Source organism: Anabrus simplex, chromosome X (genome assembly GCF_040414725.1).
Source record: "Anabrus simplex isolate iqAnaSimp1 chromosome X, ASM4041472v1, whole genome shotgun sequence".
NCBI lineage: Eukaryota > Metazoa > Arthropoda > Insecta > Orthoptera > Tettigoniidae > Anabrus > Anabrus simplex.
The window spans coordinates 117,621,724-117,636,946 of NC_090279.1; the positions used below are offsets into that span (position 1 = coordinate 117,621,724).

Genomic DNA, 15,223 nt, shown 5'->3' on the forward strand with positions numbered 1-15,223 from the left:
ATATTCCAACACATTGGACCCATCGTCGAAGTCCACATGTACACCACTAGCAGAGAAAATACAAATTTCTGACGTGAAACACCACGCAGCGGGAAAGGTCAAAACATGTCTAGCACTACACCTTCGATGATTCGTCATGTTCTTCATTCTCATTCTCTGGACCACTTTCACCATCAAACCCACCTTCTTCTGTATCAAACCAGTCATCTTCAGATTTCTGAGAAGATAAATCATCACAAATGTTCTCTATGTGTTGAATAATCTTGTCTTCTTCGAGTGTTTTGAATTTATGCTTTGAACTAGATGCAGCCATACTGGGCCTACTGCGGACAAGTAGCACCGCACAGTTGTAAAATAAAAACAAATAAGCTTCAAGAAGCACGACATGTGGTATTTGCTGCCATCATGAAGGAAAAACATCAATTAAGACGACAATACATTACACGGCAAGTAGCCAGTCATACTCAGGAGATATTCGCCGTAAAAGAAGAGTACGTATATATTCGTCATGCCCATTACCCTGTAATATTCAGCAAATGAATATATACGTCATGCCCAGTTAGAGGTTAACTGAAGAATTTTAGCTTTAAGCAACTCTTGGGCAATACCTCTTCTAAAAATTAGCAGTTCACAGTGCTGAGAAAAGATTATTACTGTCAAGTCACAGTTATTCATTGAACATATCTCTTCCAACTTTCAAGGTTTTCGAAGAATTGGAGGTGCCACAATGATGTGCAGGAATTCACTTTCATGCCAGTATCACCACAGATATGTGCTCGATTATTTCCGCTTCATCAAAAACCTCTAGAAAGGACCCGAATCACACTCGCCAACATGAAAGTAGCATGTTATCATGTCATCCTCTAAGCTATCGGATGTAGAGCCACTGAACTGAAAGCCACACACTCAGAAGATTGCAATGGGCTGTGATTAGAGCAGCAACAGAGAGAGCAAGGAAAGGTGATGAAAATAACATGCTTCTTATAGAATATATTTCATGCTTCTTATAGGATTTATACCACAGCATCTCCTCCTTCATGAGGGTGTTTGCATTAGACGAGCTATACTCACAGTAAACTGCCAAGGCAGAATTTTACTATGTGCTCACCCAACATTAGTGACAATGTAAAGAACTTTAAATGATGTAAATCTTACCTGCAATTTCTTTTGAAGGTAAAGTATGTTCACCATGAAAGCCAGGAACCTACTGGCCATAACGTAATTCAATCTAGCACCCAACACTTTCCATCACTTTAGCAACTCCTAGCACTGGCTGACATATGATAGGAAATGATGTCAATCCCCAATGATTCCATTACCAAACCAAGCAGAATAAAGACATGACCGCACTCCCACCAGAAATCCATTTCAATAACCAATAGAGGTAATCATTTAAAAACACACATTTGGTCAATGGTACTTAACACATGAAATACCCTGAACCTTCGATCTTGAGACACTGCCTATCAGAACTTCATCACTAGATAGACCTAACCAAGGTTCCTCCACTATCAAACCCACTACATTAATTCAGCTTTTTGCCACTATCAAACACGGAGTGCACTGCCATCTCCCTAGTACATGGTAGAGGAAAACTCTCCACTTGGCAGCACTTATCTTATGTCACCAAAACCCCTTTCCTTGTCCCACGAACAATGTTTCTGTAACTAGCTGGACCCATAGATGTACATCAACAGTGTTGTTTGTAGTTCCTAAGAGTTAGCAGCTTTGTGTAGCATGCTGTGGTGTACACAAAACAGAGACATAACATGCTGAGATGCCCATGCAGCAAATGGTGACTGCAGGTGTTAACATTGGGGAAGCACCTAGTAAATTATGCCCCTGCCAAACTTATTCAGCTGCTAAAGGTTAAATTCTGATCTCTATAAAGTTATCTGGAATGATACTTACAAGTGACGCATTTGTTGTTCCTTCTAGCCTGGCTGGTTCCTCCTTGATCTCTATTTGCAGGTCCATTTCACACAACAACTGAAGTAGTTAGAGGGTACTGGGGTTGTTGATTACTTCCAATGATGTTACTCTGAGAAACAGGCCAGAAAAATATATTACCTTATTGATACTTAGGTTATTTGTCAACAGACTAAGCAACAAGCTTGTAATATTACATGACTGTCAATATTATAATCATACAGAAATAACACAAAATTAACATGCTTGTTGATTTCGTGAACATATCTACAGGACCGCAAGTTTTCTATGACTGATAGTATGATCATAGCTAAGTCCCCCATGTTTTATATGACATCTAAAACAGTGATATCTAATTTAACATATCTGTCAATATCAAGATCATAGTTAAAGGATCCCTAGTTTTACATGACACCTTATACCGTATTTACAGCTATATAACATACAGTTTTATATGGAACTGAAACCACAGCAAGATGACTTTTCTTGTTAAAAATTCAATGTACATTGATTGTGATCAAAATGCACAAAAGATCTTGAAAATTCTGTGACTATTCCATTTGCATATCACTCTGATCACCCAAGTTGATATCTTGGAATCCTCCTACCATTTTTATCCTTTGCACTTCACTTCAGAACTAACTGAACAAGTTCACAATGCCTTGAGATTTGTTCTATCAAAATTTTCCTTCTTAGGATCAAATTCTCTCAAACCATTCTCCTCTCATCAAGCTGATTCACTATCTCTTTATTAGAGACATGTTCTATCCATATGATCTTCAACAACTTCTGATAACATGGCATTACAAAGGCTTCAACTCTGCTTTTCTTGGCACCACTTATTATTCACGTTTCACTTGCAAGTGGTGTCGTAGTCCATGCTCAGTGTAAACTTAATTTATTAACTTAATTTATACGTTTTTCAATGCATTGTATCTACTGTAAAGAACATGATGGAGAAAAGTTGGAAGTTTAGGCAGGATTTAGTGGTGATATTTATAGATACTGAGAAGGCATATGACAGTGTACCATGGCAAGTGGTCTTGGATGCATTGATAAAAAAGAAGGCAGGGAGAGAAGAACCCATGATAAAAGCAATAAACGAAAAGTAAGTAGTATGAAGACTAAGATAGGACAAACAAACTCGTTCAAAGTAGGAACAGGACTTCAACAAGGATGTGTAATATCCCCTCTATTCTTCATTACAATCATGGATGAAATCCACAAGAGTATACAACAAAAAATAGAAAGCAAAGAGACAAAGGCCTTACTCTTTGCAGATGACATAGTAATATGAGAAGATGAAATAGAAGTACAAGAACAAGATACTGTACAGAATTAGGAGATACAGGAATATGGAATGAAAATAAGTGTAGAGAAGTATACAATAGTAGTGGTGATGAGAGGTAATAGAGAAAGAAGTGGGAATATTGAAGTAAATGAAATACCATTAGAGGTTGTGGAAAGCTTGAAGTATTCGTGGGAGAGGAATTGCTGAAAATGCGAAAATAAATTAAGAAACTGGAAGGAGAACTGAACAAGCCAATTGGTTTTATCAATGTGTGAGATGTATAGTCTGTAACTGAGATGTCCCAAAGGAATGCAAGAACATTTTGCACCCAATGTATTATACACCAGTTTTGACATATGCAGCAGGCACATGGATAATAGCAAAACATGATGAAAGCAGAATCGAAGAGGCCAAGATGAAATTCCTCAGAGAAATAATAGGGAAGACATGAAGGGATAAAATCAGAAACATAGAAATCAGGAAGAGAACTGGATTCCCTAAATTGCAAGACAAGATAGAGACCAGTAAGCTGAAATGTTACAGACAGATGATGAGAGTTCCTAAGAGAGTGATTACAGAGAAAATAATAGGAGAAAGACATCAGGAAATGCCCAGAAAGAGGTGGATGGATACGGTGAAGGAGAGTACAGAGGAGATAGGAGTAAAGTAGAAAAATTATTTAAGAAGGAAGGAGTGGTAGAGAGATAGAAAACTGAGAAGGTCCTTAATTCACATTTCAACCCAGAAGACTGGAAATGGAAAATGAAGAAGAAGAATCTGTTGAACTGAAGATAAAAATTTATACAACACTATCATCTCATTTCATCAAACAATGCTACCAACAATTACTTAAGTGCACTTTCTTTATTTGCACGCATGTGTCACGTCTAATGACACAACAGAGCACCTCTTGAAGGGAGTTCGATGTCAAACAATTGCTTTAAATGTTTAGCTGTTTTTAATGTTCCCCAGATGGCACAAAACTAGCCTCTGTTGAATACCTTGAGTGGTGCCTCACTGAATTCATTTCAACCAATAACAGTGCTTGTTAGACACTTTGTGATATTTTACTGTAAGAGTAAACATAATGCACACATGTAATACAAACTTCGTTCCTTTCGCCAATTGTATCGACCCTTACTCATTGCGAGGAAACAGATTCTACATAAACATATATCTATTCAGGAAACTATGACCAATTGCACTTTGTATATTGTAACATAGGTGACACTACTTATCTGGCCATCACTGGTTATTCTATTAATATATTATTGATTTTACTTTCAAGTAACTACTTTTACAGTTTCTAGAGCCAGAATATATTCCTAAAGATTTTTCTTCCATTCCTGCTACTGGTTTAATGTTGCACTAACAAGTCGAAGGGAAAGCGCTGGGATTAAAGGTAGCGGCATTAATTAAGGTCAATTAACGAGAAAATGGGGAAAACTCGGAAACAATTTTCAGGGCTGCCTATCTCGGGATTCAAACCCATGCAAACTCACTGTCACACGCCCCTCAAGAAGATCTTTTACACACCAATAAATCAGGAAATATCTTACAAAAGAGAGGCAGCCTACTGTTAACTAAAATATCAGGAGTAAATACCGGATATAGCTGTCGTGGAGTAAGGATGTAATACAGAAGAATCACCATAACAACACTGATATACCAAGAATTCTACATATGCAGATAAGCTTACAATTATCCTACATGGAAGATCTCAGAAGATTTCGAACACTACATCAATCAATCAATCAATCAATCAATCAATCAATCAATCAATCAATCAATTAATCAATCAATCAATCAATCAAAACTGATCTGCATTTAGGGCAGTCACCCAGGTGGCAGATTCCCTATGTGTTGTTTTCCTAGCCTTTTATTAAATGATTTCAAAGAAATTGGAAATTTATTGAACATCTCCCTGTGTAAGTTATTCCAATCCATAACTCCCCTTCCTATAAATGAATATTTTCCCCAATTTGTCCTCTTGAATTCCAACTTTATCTTCATATGTTGATCTTTCCTACTTTTAAAGATGCCACTCAAACTTATTCGTCTACTAATATCATTCCACACTATCTCTCCGCTGACAGCTCAGAACATACCACTTGATCGAACAGCTTGTCTTCTTTCTCCGAATTCTTCCCGGCCCAAACTCTGCAACATTTTTGTAACACTACTTTTTAGTCGCGTATCACCCAGAACAAATTCAGCTGCTTTTCTTTGGACTTTTTCCAGTTCTTGAATCAGGTAATCCTGGTAAGGGTCCCATACAGTAGAACCATACCCTAGTTGGAGTCTTACCAGAGACCTATATGCCCTCTCCTTTACATCCTTACTACAGACCATAAACACCCTCATAACCATGTGCAAATATCTGTACCCTTTATTTACAATCCCATTTATGTGATTACCCCAATGAAGATCCTTCCTTATATTAAAACCTAGATACTTATAATGATCTCCAAAAGGAACATTCACCCCATCGATGCAGTAATTAAAACTGGGAGGACTTTTCCTATTTGGGAAACTCACAACCTGACTTTTATTTCCGTTTATCAACATACCATTGCCTGCTGTCCATCTCACAACATTATTGAGGTCACGTTGCAGTTGCTCACAATCTTGTACTTATTTATTACTCTATACAGAATAACATCATTTGCAAATAGCCTTACCTCTGATTCCACTTCTTTACTCATATCATTTCTATATATAACAAAACATAAAGGTCTAATAATACTTCCCTGAGGATTTCCCCTCTTAATTATTACAGGGTCGGATAAAGCTTCGCCTACTCTAATTCTCTGATATCTATTTTCGAGAAATGCAACAAACCATTCAGTCACTCTTTTGTCTAGTCCAATTGCACTAATTTTTGCCAGTAGTCTCCCATGATCCACCCTATCAAATGCTTTAGACAGGTCAAACACAATACAGTCCATTTGACCTCCTGAATCCAAGATATCTACTATATCTTGCTGGAATCTTACAGGTTGAGCTTCAGTGGAATAATCTTTGCTAAAACCGAACTGCCTTCTATCGAACCAGGTATTAAGTTCACAAACATGCCTAATATAATCAGCAAGAATGCCTTCTCAAAGCTTAAATGCAATGCATGTCAAACTGACTGGCCTGTAATTTTCAGCTTTATGTCTATCACCCTTTCCTTTATACACAAGGGCTACTATAGCAACTCGCCCTTAATTTGGTATAGCTCATTCAAGCAAACAATAATTAAATAAGTACTTCAGATATGGTAATATATCTCAACCCATTGTCTTTAGTATATCCCCAGAAATCATATAAATTCCAGCTGCTTTTCTAGATTTCAACTTTTGTATCTTATTGTACATGTCATGGTTATCATATGTAAATTTTAATACTTCTTTAGCATTAGTCTCCTCTCTTATCTGGACTTTATTCTTGTAACCAACAATTTACATACTGCTGACTGAATACTTCTGCCTTTTGAAGATCCTCACATACACTCTCCTTTTTCATCAATTATTCCTGGAATGTCCTTCTTGGAACCTGTTTCTGTCTTAAAGTACCTGTACGTACCCTTTCATTTTTCACTAAATTTGTATGACTGTCAATGATGCTTGTCATCATCTTATCCTTAGCGCCTTCTTTGCTAGATTCAATTTCCTAGTAAGTTCCCTCAATTTCTCCTTACTTTCACAGCCATTTCTAAATCTATTTCTTTCCAATCTGCACCTCCTTCTTAGTCTCTTTATTTCTCTATTATAGCAAGGTGGGTCTTTAACATTTCTTACCACCTTTAAAGGTATAAAACTGTTTTCACATTCCTCAACAATTGCTTTAAACCAATTACAGAGTCTGTTTACATTTTTATTTACCGTTTTCCACCAATCATAGTTACTTTTTAAAAACTGCCTCATGCCTGTTTAATCAGCCATATGGTACTGCCTAATAGTCTTAATTTTAAGACCTTCCTTTCTAACACATTTATTTTTAACTACGACAAAAACAGCTTCATGATCACTAATGTCATCTATTACTATGGTTTCCCAATGGAGCTCATCTGGTGTTACCAGCACCACATCCAGGATATTTTTCCCTCTAGTTGGTTCCATCACTTTCTGAATTAGCTGTCCTTACCAATATAATGGTCCGTTATTGGACATTATAAATTTTCCAGCTAACTCATTCTTGGTTGCCTGCGTTTCGCCCTCGTGTGATAAGTTAGGCTCATCAGTTGGGACTTAGCACACCACCCAAGACGCAAGGCTAGTGCATACCGTGGAGGCCACTGCATAGGCTACTTGAAGCCACCAGCAGTGCCAATGCACTATGACAGCTATGTCTCATTTCCAAAATTTGATGCCTGCCTGGCCATCAGATAATACAGATGTTGATTCCCAAAGGGAATTTAAAATATTTGTCCCGTACAAGTAAATTTATAATACCAATATAATGGTCCGTTATTGGACATTATAAATTTTCCAGCTAACTCATTCTTGGTTGCCTGCGTTTCGCCCTCGTGTGCTAAGTTAGGCTCATCAGTTGGAACTTAGCACACCACCCAAGACGCAAGGCTAGTGCATACCGTGGAGGCCACTGCATAGGCTACTTGAAGCCACCAGCAGTGCCAATGCACTATGAGAGCTATGTCTCACTTCCAAAATTTGATGCCTGCCTGGCCATCAGATAATAAAGATGTTGATTCCCAAAGTGCATAGTGCATTGGCACTGCTGGTGGCTTCAAGTAGCCTATGCAGTGGCCTCCACGATATGCACTAGCCTTGCGTCTTGGGTGGTGTGCTAAGTCCCAACTGATGAGCCTAACTTAGCACATGAGGGCGAAACGCAGGCAACCAAGAATGAGTTAGCTGGAATATTTATAATGTCCAATAACGGACCATTATATTGTTATTATAAATTTACTCATTCGGGACAAATATTTTAAATTCCCTTTGGGAATCAACATCTGTATTAACATCTGTATTAGCTGTCCTACCCATATTAGTTTATTTGCCATTTGTTTGTCATGCTTCCTGTCGTTTGCATTCTCTTCCCAATTGACATTTTTAAAATTCAGATCCCTCGCTTCAATCATATTTCTTTCCATGTCGTTTCCCACATTATCTTATCAAATAATTCTGAATCCGTGTCAGCGCTACCCTTTCCGGTCTGTACACTCCAAAGACATCAAGTTGCCTATTATCCTTAGAAATGAGCCATACCCCTAGAATCTCATGTTTCACTTTTTTGTAGCTTACAAAATTCTTCTTTCACCAGAATGAAAACTCCCCCTCCCACCATTCCTATCCTAACTCTACGATACACTCTCCAGTTCTGTGAGAAAATTTCTGCACCATTATATCATTTCTCAGCCATGATTCAACTCCTATTACAATATCTGGTAAATATATATATCTATTAAATTACTTAATTCTATTCCTTTCTTTACAATACTTCTACAGTTCAACACTAACATTTTTTTTTTTGTCACCCCTACTTGACTTCCAGATCTCTGTACCCTCATCACGGCTCCCTAGACAGCCCTGTTTCCCTGAATGTACCTCCCTATTACCCTTCCGAACAAATTTCCTAACTTATACGTACCACATAATACAGATGTTGATTCCCATAGGGAATCTGTAATATTTGTTCCGAATGAGTAAATTTATAATACCAATATAACTGGTCCGTTATTGGACATTATAAATTTTCCAGCTAACTCATTCCTGGTTGCCAGCGTTTCGCCCTCATGTGCTAGGCTGGGCTCATTAGTTGGTACCTAGCACACCTACCAAGACGCATGGCTGGTGCATACCGTGGAGGCCACTGCGTACGCCAATTGTAGCCACCGGCAATGCCAATGCACTATGAGACACTCTGTCTCACTACTAAAAATTGATGCCTGCTTGGCCATCAGATAATACAGATGTTGATTCCCATAGGGAATCTGTAATATTTGTTCCGAATGAGTAAATTTATAATACCAATATAAATGGTCCGTTATTGGACATTATAAATTTTCCAGCTAACTCATTCCTGGTTGCCAGCGTTTCGCCCTCATGTGCTAGGCTGGGCTCATCAGTTGGTATCTAGCACACCTACCAAGACGCATGGCTAGTGCATACCGTGGAGGCCACTGCGTAGGCCAATTGTAGCCACCGGCAATGCAAATGCACTATGAGACACTCTGTCTCACTACTAGAAATTGATGCCTGCTTGGCCATCAGATAATACAGATGTTGATTCCCATAGGGAATCTGTAATATTTGTTCCGAATGAGTAAATTTATAATACCAATATAAATGGTCCGTTATTGGACATTATAAATTTTCCAGCTAACTCATTCCTGGTTGCCAGCGTTTCGCCCTCATGTGCTGGCTGTGCTCATCAGTTGGTACCTAGCACACCTACCAAGACACATGGCTAGTGCATACCGTAGAGGCCACTGCGTAGGCCAATTGTAGCTACAGAGTGTCTCATAGTGCATTGGCATTGCCGGTGGCTACAATTGGCCTACGCAGTGGCCTCCACGGTATGCACTAGCCATGCATCTTGGTAGGTGTGCTAGGTACCAGCTGATGAGCCCAGCCTAGCACATGAGGGCGAAACGCTGGCAACCAGGAATGAGTTAGCTGGAAAATTTATAATGTCCAATAACGGACCATTTATATTGGTATTATACGTACCACTGCGGTTTAAGTAAAGGCCATCTGAGCGCAGATCCCTATCTCCTACCCACCCATTAGGATCTAGAAATTTCACTCCCAGTTTCCCACATACCCACTACATAGTCTCGTTTAAATCCCCAAACACCCTCCAGCCAGTATCACGAAATTCCACTGATAACAATCTCCAGTTCCTTAAACTGCACCCGTGGTGCATTTACCAGATCCCACACATCCCCAACTATGTTGGTACTTATACCTGCTTGTCTTACGTGGTTAGTACCAACGTGAAACACTAACACCTTCTCCTTCTCTCTCTCTCTCTCTCTCTCCTACTTTTCTTAACATCTGCCTCAACCTAATTCCTGGATAACACTCTATCTTGGTTCCCTTTCCTCTACACACTTTCCCCACATGACTAACAACGGAATCCCCCGTGACCAGAGCCTCAATCCTACCCACCTTATTTGACCTCCTCCCTTCCTGGTCAGCCCTATCTTTCCTGATAGCTGCAGAAACTGCTTCTTCCTCCCTTTTCTCCATCCCATGACTGTGTTCCACCTGTCTTTCCCTATCCTCTACTCTACATTTCCCTTCCCACCTTTTCCCTTCCTCCTACTTCCACACATCTCAGCAACAGTTCCCTATTCCTCATCTTTTCCCTGCTGCTCTACCTGGAGTGGCTTGTACCGATTTTGCACAGACACATGTCCTGAATTCTGATCCTGAATAGAGCCCTTAGCCTGCAATCTCCTTCCCCTTAGAACACTAGACCTCCAGTCTTCTACAACTCCCCCTTTCCTTCCTCTCCCTCTTGTACACCTACTGTAACCTGTACATTGTTTGAGGGAGGCCTATCTTCCTCCCTGTCTTGTGTGAGAATCCTAATTATCTCCCTCACCGCAGCCTAAAGTGTAAAGAACAACTCAACATTCACAGCGTCACTTTTAAATCGCACACAGAAGCAAATATCACATCAACACAATAATTAAAATTATATACTACATCTTGTAATTTCTTTCTGAAACTAATATCCGCAAATCTTCACCTGCGTAGCCCTTCAGAATAAAATCCCCATTCCAATTAATTTAGATATCCGATATATTGCTACAACACACGATTTGCCGGTACTTGTAACGCAAAGGCCAGGAATTTTCAAAAAGAAAACTTATATGCCTATACATTTTTAATGCTTAACTGAAAATAAAATTTAAGAAAATTAAAATATAAAACATATGCAGAAAGCTGAAACTGAGAAAGATTAGTATTAACTTGTTACGGTTCTCAATTGAGATCTACAAGTTTGACAAAAGTAAATTACTGAAACTTGAACATTACCGACAATATGTTAGAGGTTGCGGACACAGTGTTAAGTGTCAGAAATCACAATTCCATAATGAAGAAATTCTGCATCTAAATTAATGGCATATGCTGTACAACTGGCTAATACGCGTCTTATATAACAACATACCTCACACTTCGAGCCAGAACCTGGTATATTACTGCAGTTTAATCGCTTAAAACAAACACTTGAAGAACGGATTTGATTTGTATCAGTCGGTAGAACAGGCTGTATTTAGGAAAGGGTGAATTACCAGTGGCAACTCCAAAGTATACAACACTTATTGAAAAGAAAAGATCACTTGGCCCAAAGGGGATATATAAGAGAGAAGGAACCTCTCCGGGTATAAACAGACGTGAATATACAACTTCGACGTCAAATGCTTGAGGGGAGAAAAAGAATACGACAGCAGGTCCATAAGTCGTAACGTATGTGGACAGCCATGGAAGGAGACATCAACTGATTGAATGTTACGATTTTACGATTTAAATCTTCGTATAACAGAAATAAAATCGTATTATTATTATTATTATTATTATTATTATTATTATTATGACCAAGATTAGCTCAGTAGCTTAGCTGTTGGCCTCCCAGCTGGAAAAGCTGAGGATCGAATCCCCGTTGATACTGCGTTGGGATTTTCATCTCAAAAATCACGCGGCATCCGGTCCTGAACCGCCGGCGTTAGTGACTCCAGCGTCCTCAGATACAGCCGGACTAAGCTGAAGAAATTACATATTGTCGGTAACGTTCAAGGCTCAAACATATACTCAATACAGTACCTTCTTCTTCTTCTTCTTCTTCTTCCCTTCTTCCTATTCTTGTTTCCTGGCCGTCTATGTGCACGTAACGGACACTCCCGGGTTGGCTCTTCCGATCCTCAGAGCGCAGCAGGTATGTAGGCAAAAGGGAAGGGAAGACAGGCGGGCAAATGTCTTAAAGTCAAGGAAAACGATGGCCAAGTGTTATCCTTAGGGAGTGGGCCCAGGAGATGTTGGTTTGATTCACTGCGGGAAGATCAGCAGACGGAAGATGGAGATCTGGGAAGTGCTACAGAGGTAGGGCGGGGCAAGAGCAAAGGGAAACGTAAAGTAGTGGATCGAGGAAGAAGATAGAAGAGAAAAAGGGAGGAAGAATTAACCGGGAGAGGAGGGGATCTAAAGACGGTGGGGTTGAGGCTCTGGTCAGCCACGTGAAGGAAAGGGAACCATAGTGGAGTATTAAGGCAGACGTTGAGGAAAATAGAAATGCGGGAGGAGAATAAGGAGAAGGTGGCAAATTTTCAACTTAGTTGGGGATATTTTGGGTCTGCTATTTGCAGAATGAAAGAAGATTAAGGAAGCAGAGATAGTTATCAGTGGGATACTGTGTTGGAGGGATAATGAATGGAGGATGCTAGTGGATATAAATGAGAATATGAGCTGCCTCTGTGGATCAGTGATAGAGTGTCGGCCTCCGGATCCCAAGATAGCGGGTTCAAACCCGGCAGAGGTAGTGGAAAAAAGTCCATTCGACACACCATGCCATACGATATCGGCATGTACCGTAAAAGATCTCTGGTGACACATTCGGTGTTTATCCGACAATATTCATTAAATCTCAGCCATAGACGCCCAAGAGAGTTTCTGCCATGTAGTGGACCTAGAGTCAAACGGTACGTCGAAATTGACGAGCAGACAGGTAGATGGCGTCAAATCGATATGTCTGCATACGGTAGCTGAGGTCATACGATTATTATTATTATTATTATTATTATTATTATTATTATTATTATTATTATTATTATTATTATTATTATTATTATTATTACGCAAATTCCATTGCTTTCCCAAGTTCATTCTCCCTCCTCTTCCGCTAGTATTCCTTCATCCGCTGACTAGCTCGTGCTCGTTCTTCTGCCGAGAATAATCGTTTCTTCCTCGTTTTCTCATCAGCTTGGTCCTTCACCTCCGCAACTCTCTGCCTGAAGATTTTTCTGTTTGTTATATCTTTTGCCGTGATCCCACATTTTTCTAAATATCTGTGGACTTCTTTTACCCATGGGACTTGTGTCTTCCTGTTCTCCTGCAAGGTGAGGATCCTGATGGCGAATCTCTCTGATCCCATCCTTTTAATATGTCCGTAGAACATCAATCTATTCTTGTTCATTGTGGTGGTGGTGTTGTCAAATTGTTGGTATAGTTCTTGGTTTGGTCTCATGCGAAAAGTAAACTTGTCTGATGATTTTCTGGGTCCAAGAATCTTTCTAAGGAACCACCTTTCTTTCTTTCTTTCTTTCTTTCTTTCTTTCTTTCTTTCTTTCTTTCTTTTCCAAATCTGAGAGCCCTTTCGAGGCTATTGTAAGATGCGTATACACATTCAGGTTTTACTATCGTGCTGTAGTGCTTGAATTTGGCCTGGTAGGAGAGTGACTTAGATTTGTAGGTGTTTGGACATAATCTTAATGCAGTTTCCATCTTTCTTGCATTGCTGCTTTTTCAATCATATTTGGAGTCAAAATTTATCCTAGGTACCTGAATTTTATAGCTCTTTTAATGTCACCATACTTGGTCCTCATTGTCCAGGTTGGGTCAGTGGTATTTATGTTCATGTACTCTGTCTTCTCAAAAGATTATTATTATTATTATTATTATTATTATTATTATTATTATTATTATTATTATTATTATTATTATTATCACTGCACCTTCGAGAACGCGATCTAACACATAAAGTTTATAACAGCTATTTCAAGAAGTTGGGACTTTTCTCCAAAGATGTCTCTATTGAAGAACGGATGTCATGCACACTGGTGCAATGTGGAATATAAAAATTTTAAGAAATTTTGTGTTCATAGGTATTCTGAACGGATTTGACTTTCTTTGTTTTTGATACTTCAAGGTATTCAACACTTCTTACTCATCCCACTAACGTTGGATAGTGTATTTAATTTTTAGCCAACCAAATGCTTCTTGTACCTTTTTTATCTGCCAATAAAGTGAGAGGGGTTGTCTGGTTTTAGTCCACAGCCTTCTTGAACCTTCCTCTCGGGTATAAAAGCTGATGCTTTTTCGAGTTAACTTGTCTTACTGATCGTCGTGTTACTGAGTGGGTGTGTGAAGAGAGGAGGAGGGGGCCTCACCCATCGGCAGGCAGAACATTAGCTAAGGTAATGGCCACCATTTATCCATCTCAGTTGTTATCTCCGCAAGCTGACTCGAGGGGAATTTTCCAATCTTTAACTATGAAATAGTCAACTTTCTAAAATGTAAACTTTCTTCCTTCTCATGTAAAAGTTCAAGCTAGTCAAACTGGGGATAGAGAGTGCGTTACCCTCTCGAATTCCCCTTCAATTAATTTTGAGGTGACAATGTTTTGTAACCGTTTTCTATCTGTAGCCTTGTAACTTAAATTTCTTCCATCTAGTTACCTCAGGAGTATGGGAGTAGCCCCTGTAACGTCGGGCAGTGAGCCTTACTAGGGTTTTAAGCTTCTAAATGTCAGGGTCACGGAGTGCAAGTGTCTGCCTCTGCATCATTTTGATTTTCGGGCCAGTAACTTGAATCGGTGTTCTTTTCTTCCCACCAAGTCAAGTTAGATTATTGTTTCAAGAGGAAGTACAACTGGACAACCATCCTTCATTAACACTAGTAGTGGTGGTAATTATTCTTTCAAGAGGAAGTACAACTGGACAACAGTCCTCTATTAACACTAGTAGTGGTGGTGATTATTGTTTCAATAGGAAGTACAACTGGACAACCATCCTCTATTAACACTAGTAGTGGTGGTGATTATTGTTTCAAGAGGAAGTACAACTGGACAACCATCCTTCATTAACAGTAATAGTGGTGGTGTAGTGGTGGTGATTATTGTTTTAAGAAGAAGTACAACTGGAAAACCATGCTCTATTAACACTAATAGTGGTGGTGTAGTGGTGGTGATTATTGTTTTAAGAAGTACAACTGGACAACCATCCTTCATTAACACTAATAGTGGTGGTGATTATTGTTTTAAGAAGAAGTACAA

The 15,223-nt window shown here is 39.2% G+C and overlaps 1 protein-coding gene across 1 annotated transcript in view; it reads right to left on the minus strand.

The window, feature by feature from the left end:
• Nucleotides 1-15,223, minus strand: part of LOC137503076 (uncharacterized) — a 238,538-nt gene that overhangs the window by 51,900 nt on the left and 171,415 nt on the right. The window contains exon 5 of the mRNA XM_068230516.1: nt 1,912-2,041. Within this exon, the coding sequence (XP_068086617.1) occupies nt 1,912-1,977 (66 nt within the window). The 5' untranslated portion in view covers nt 1,978-2,041. The remainder of the gene's footprint in view (nt 1-1,911; nt 2,042-15,223) is intronic.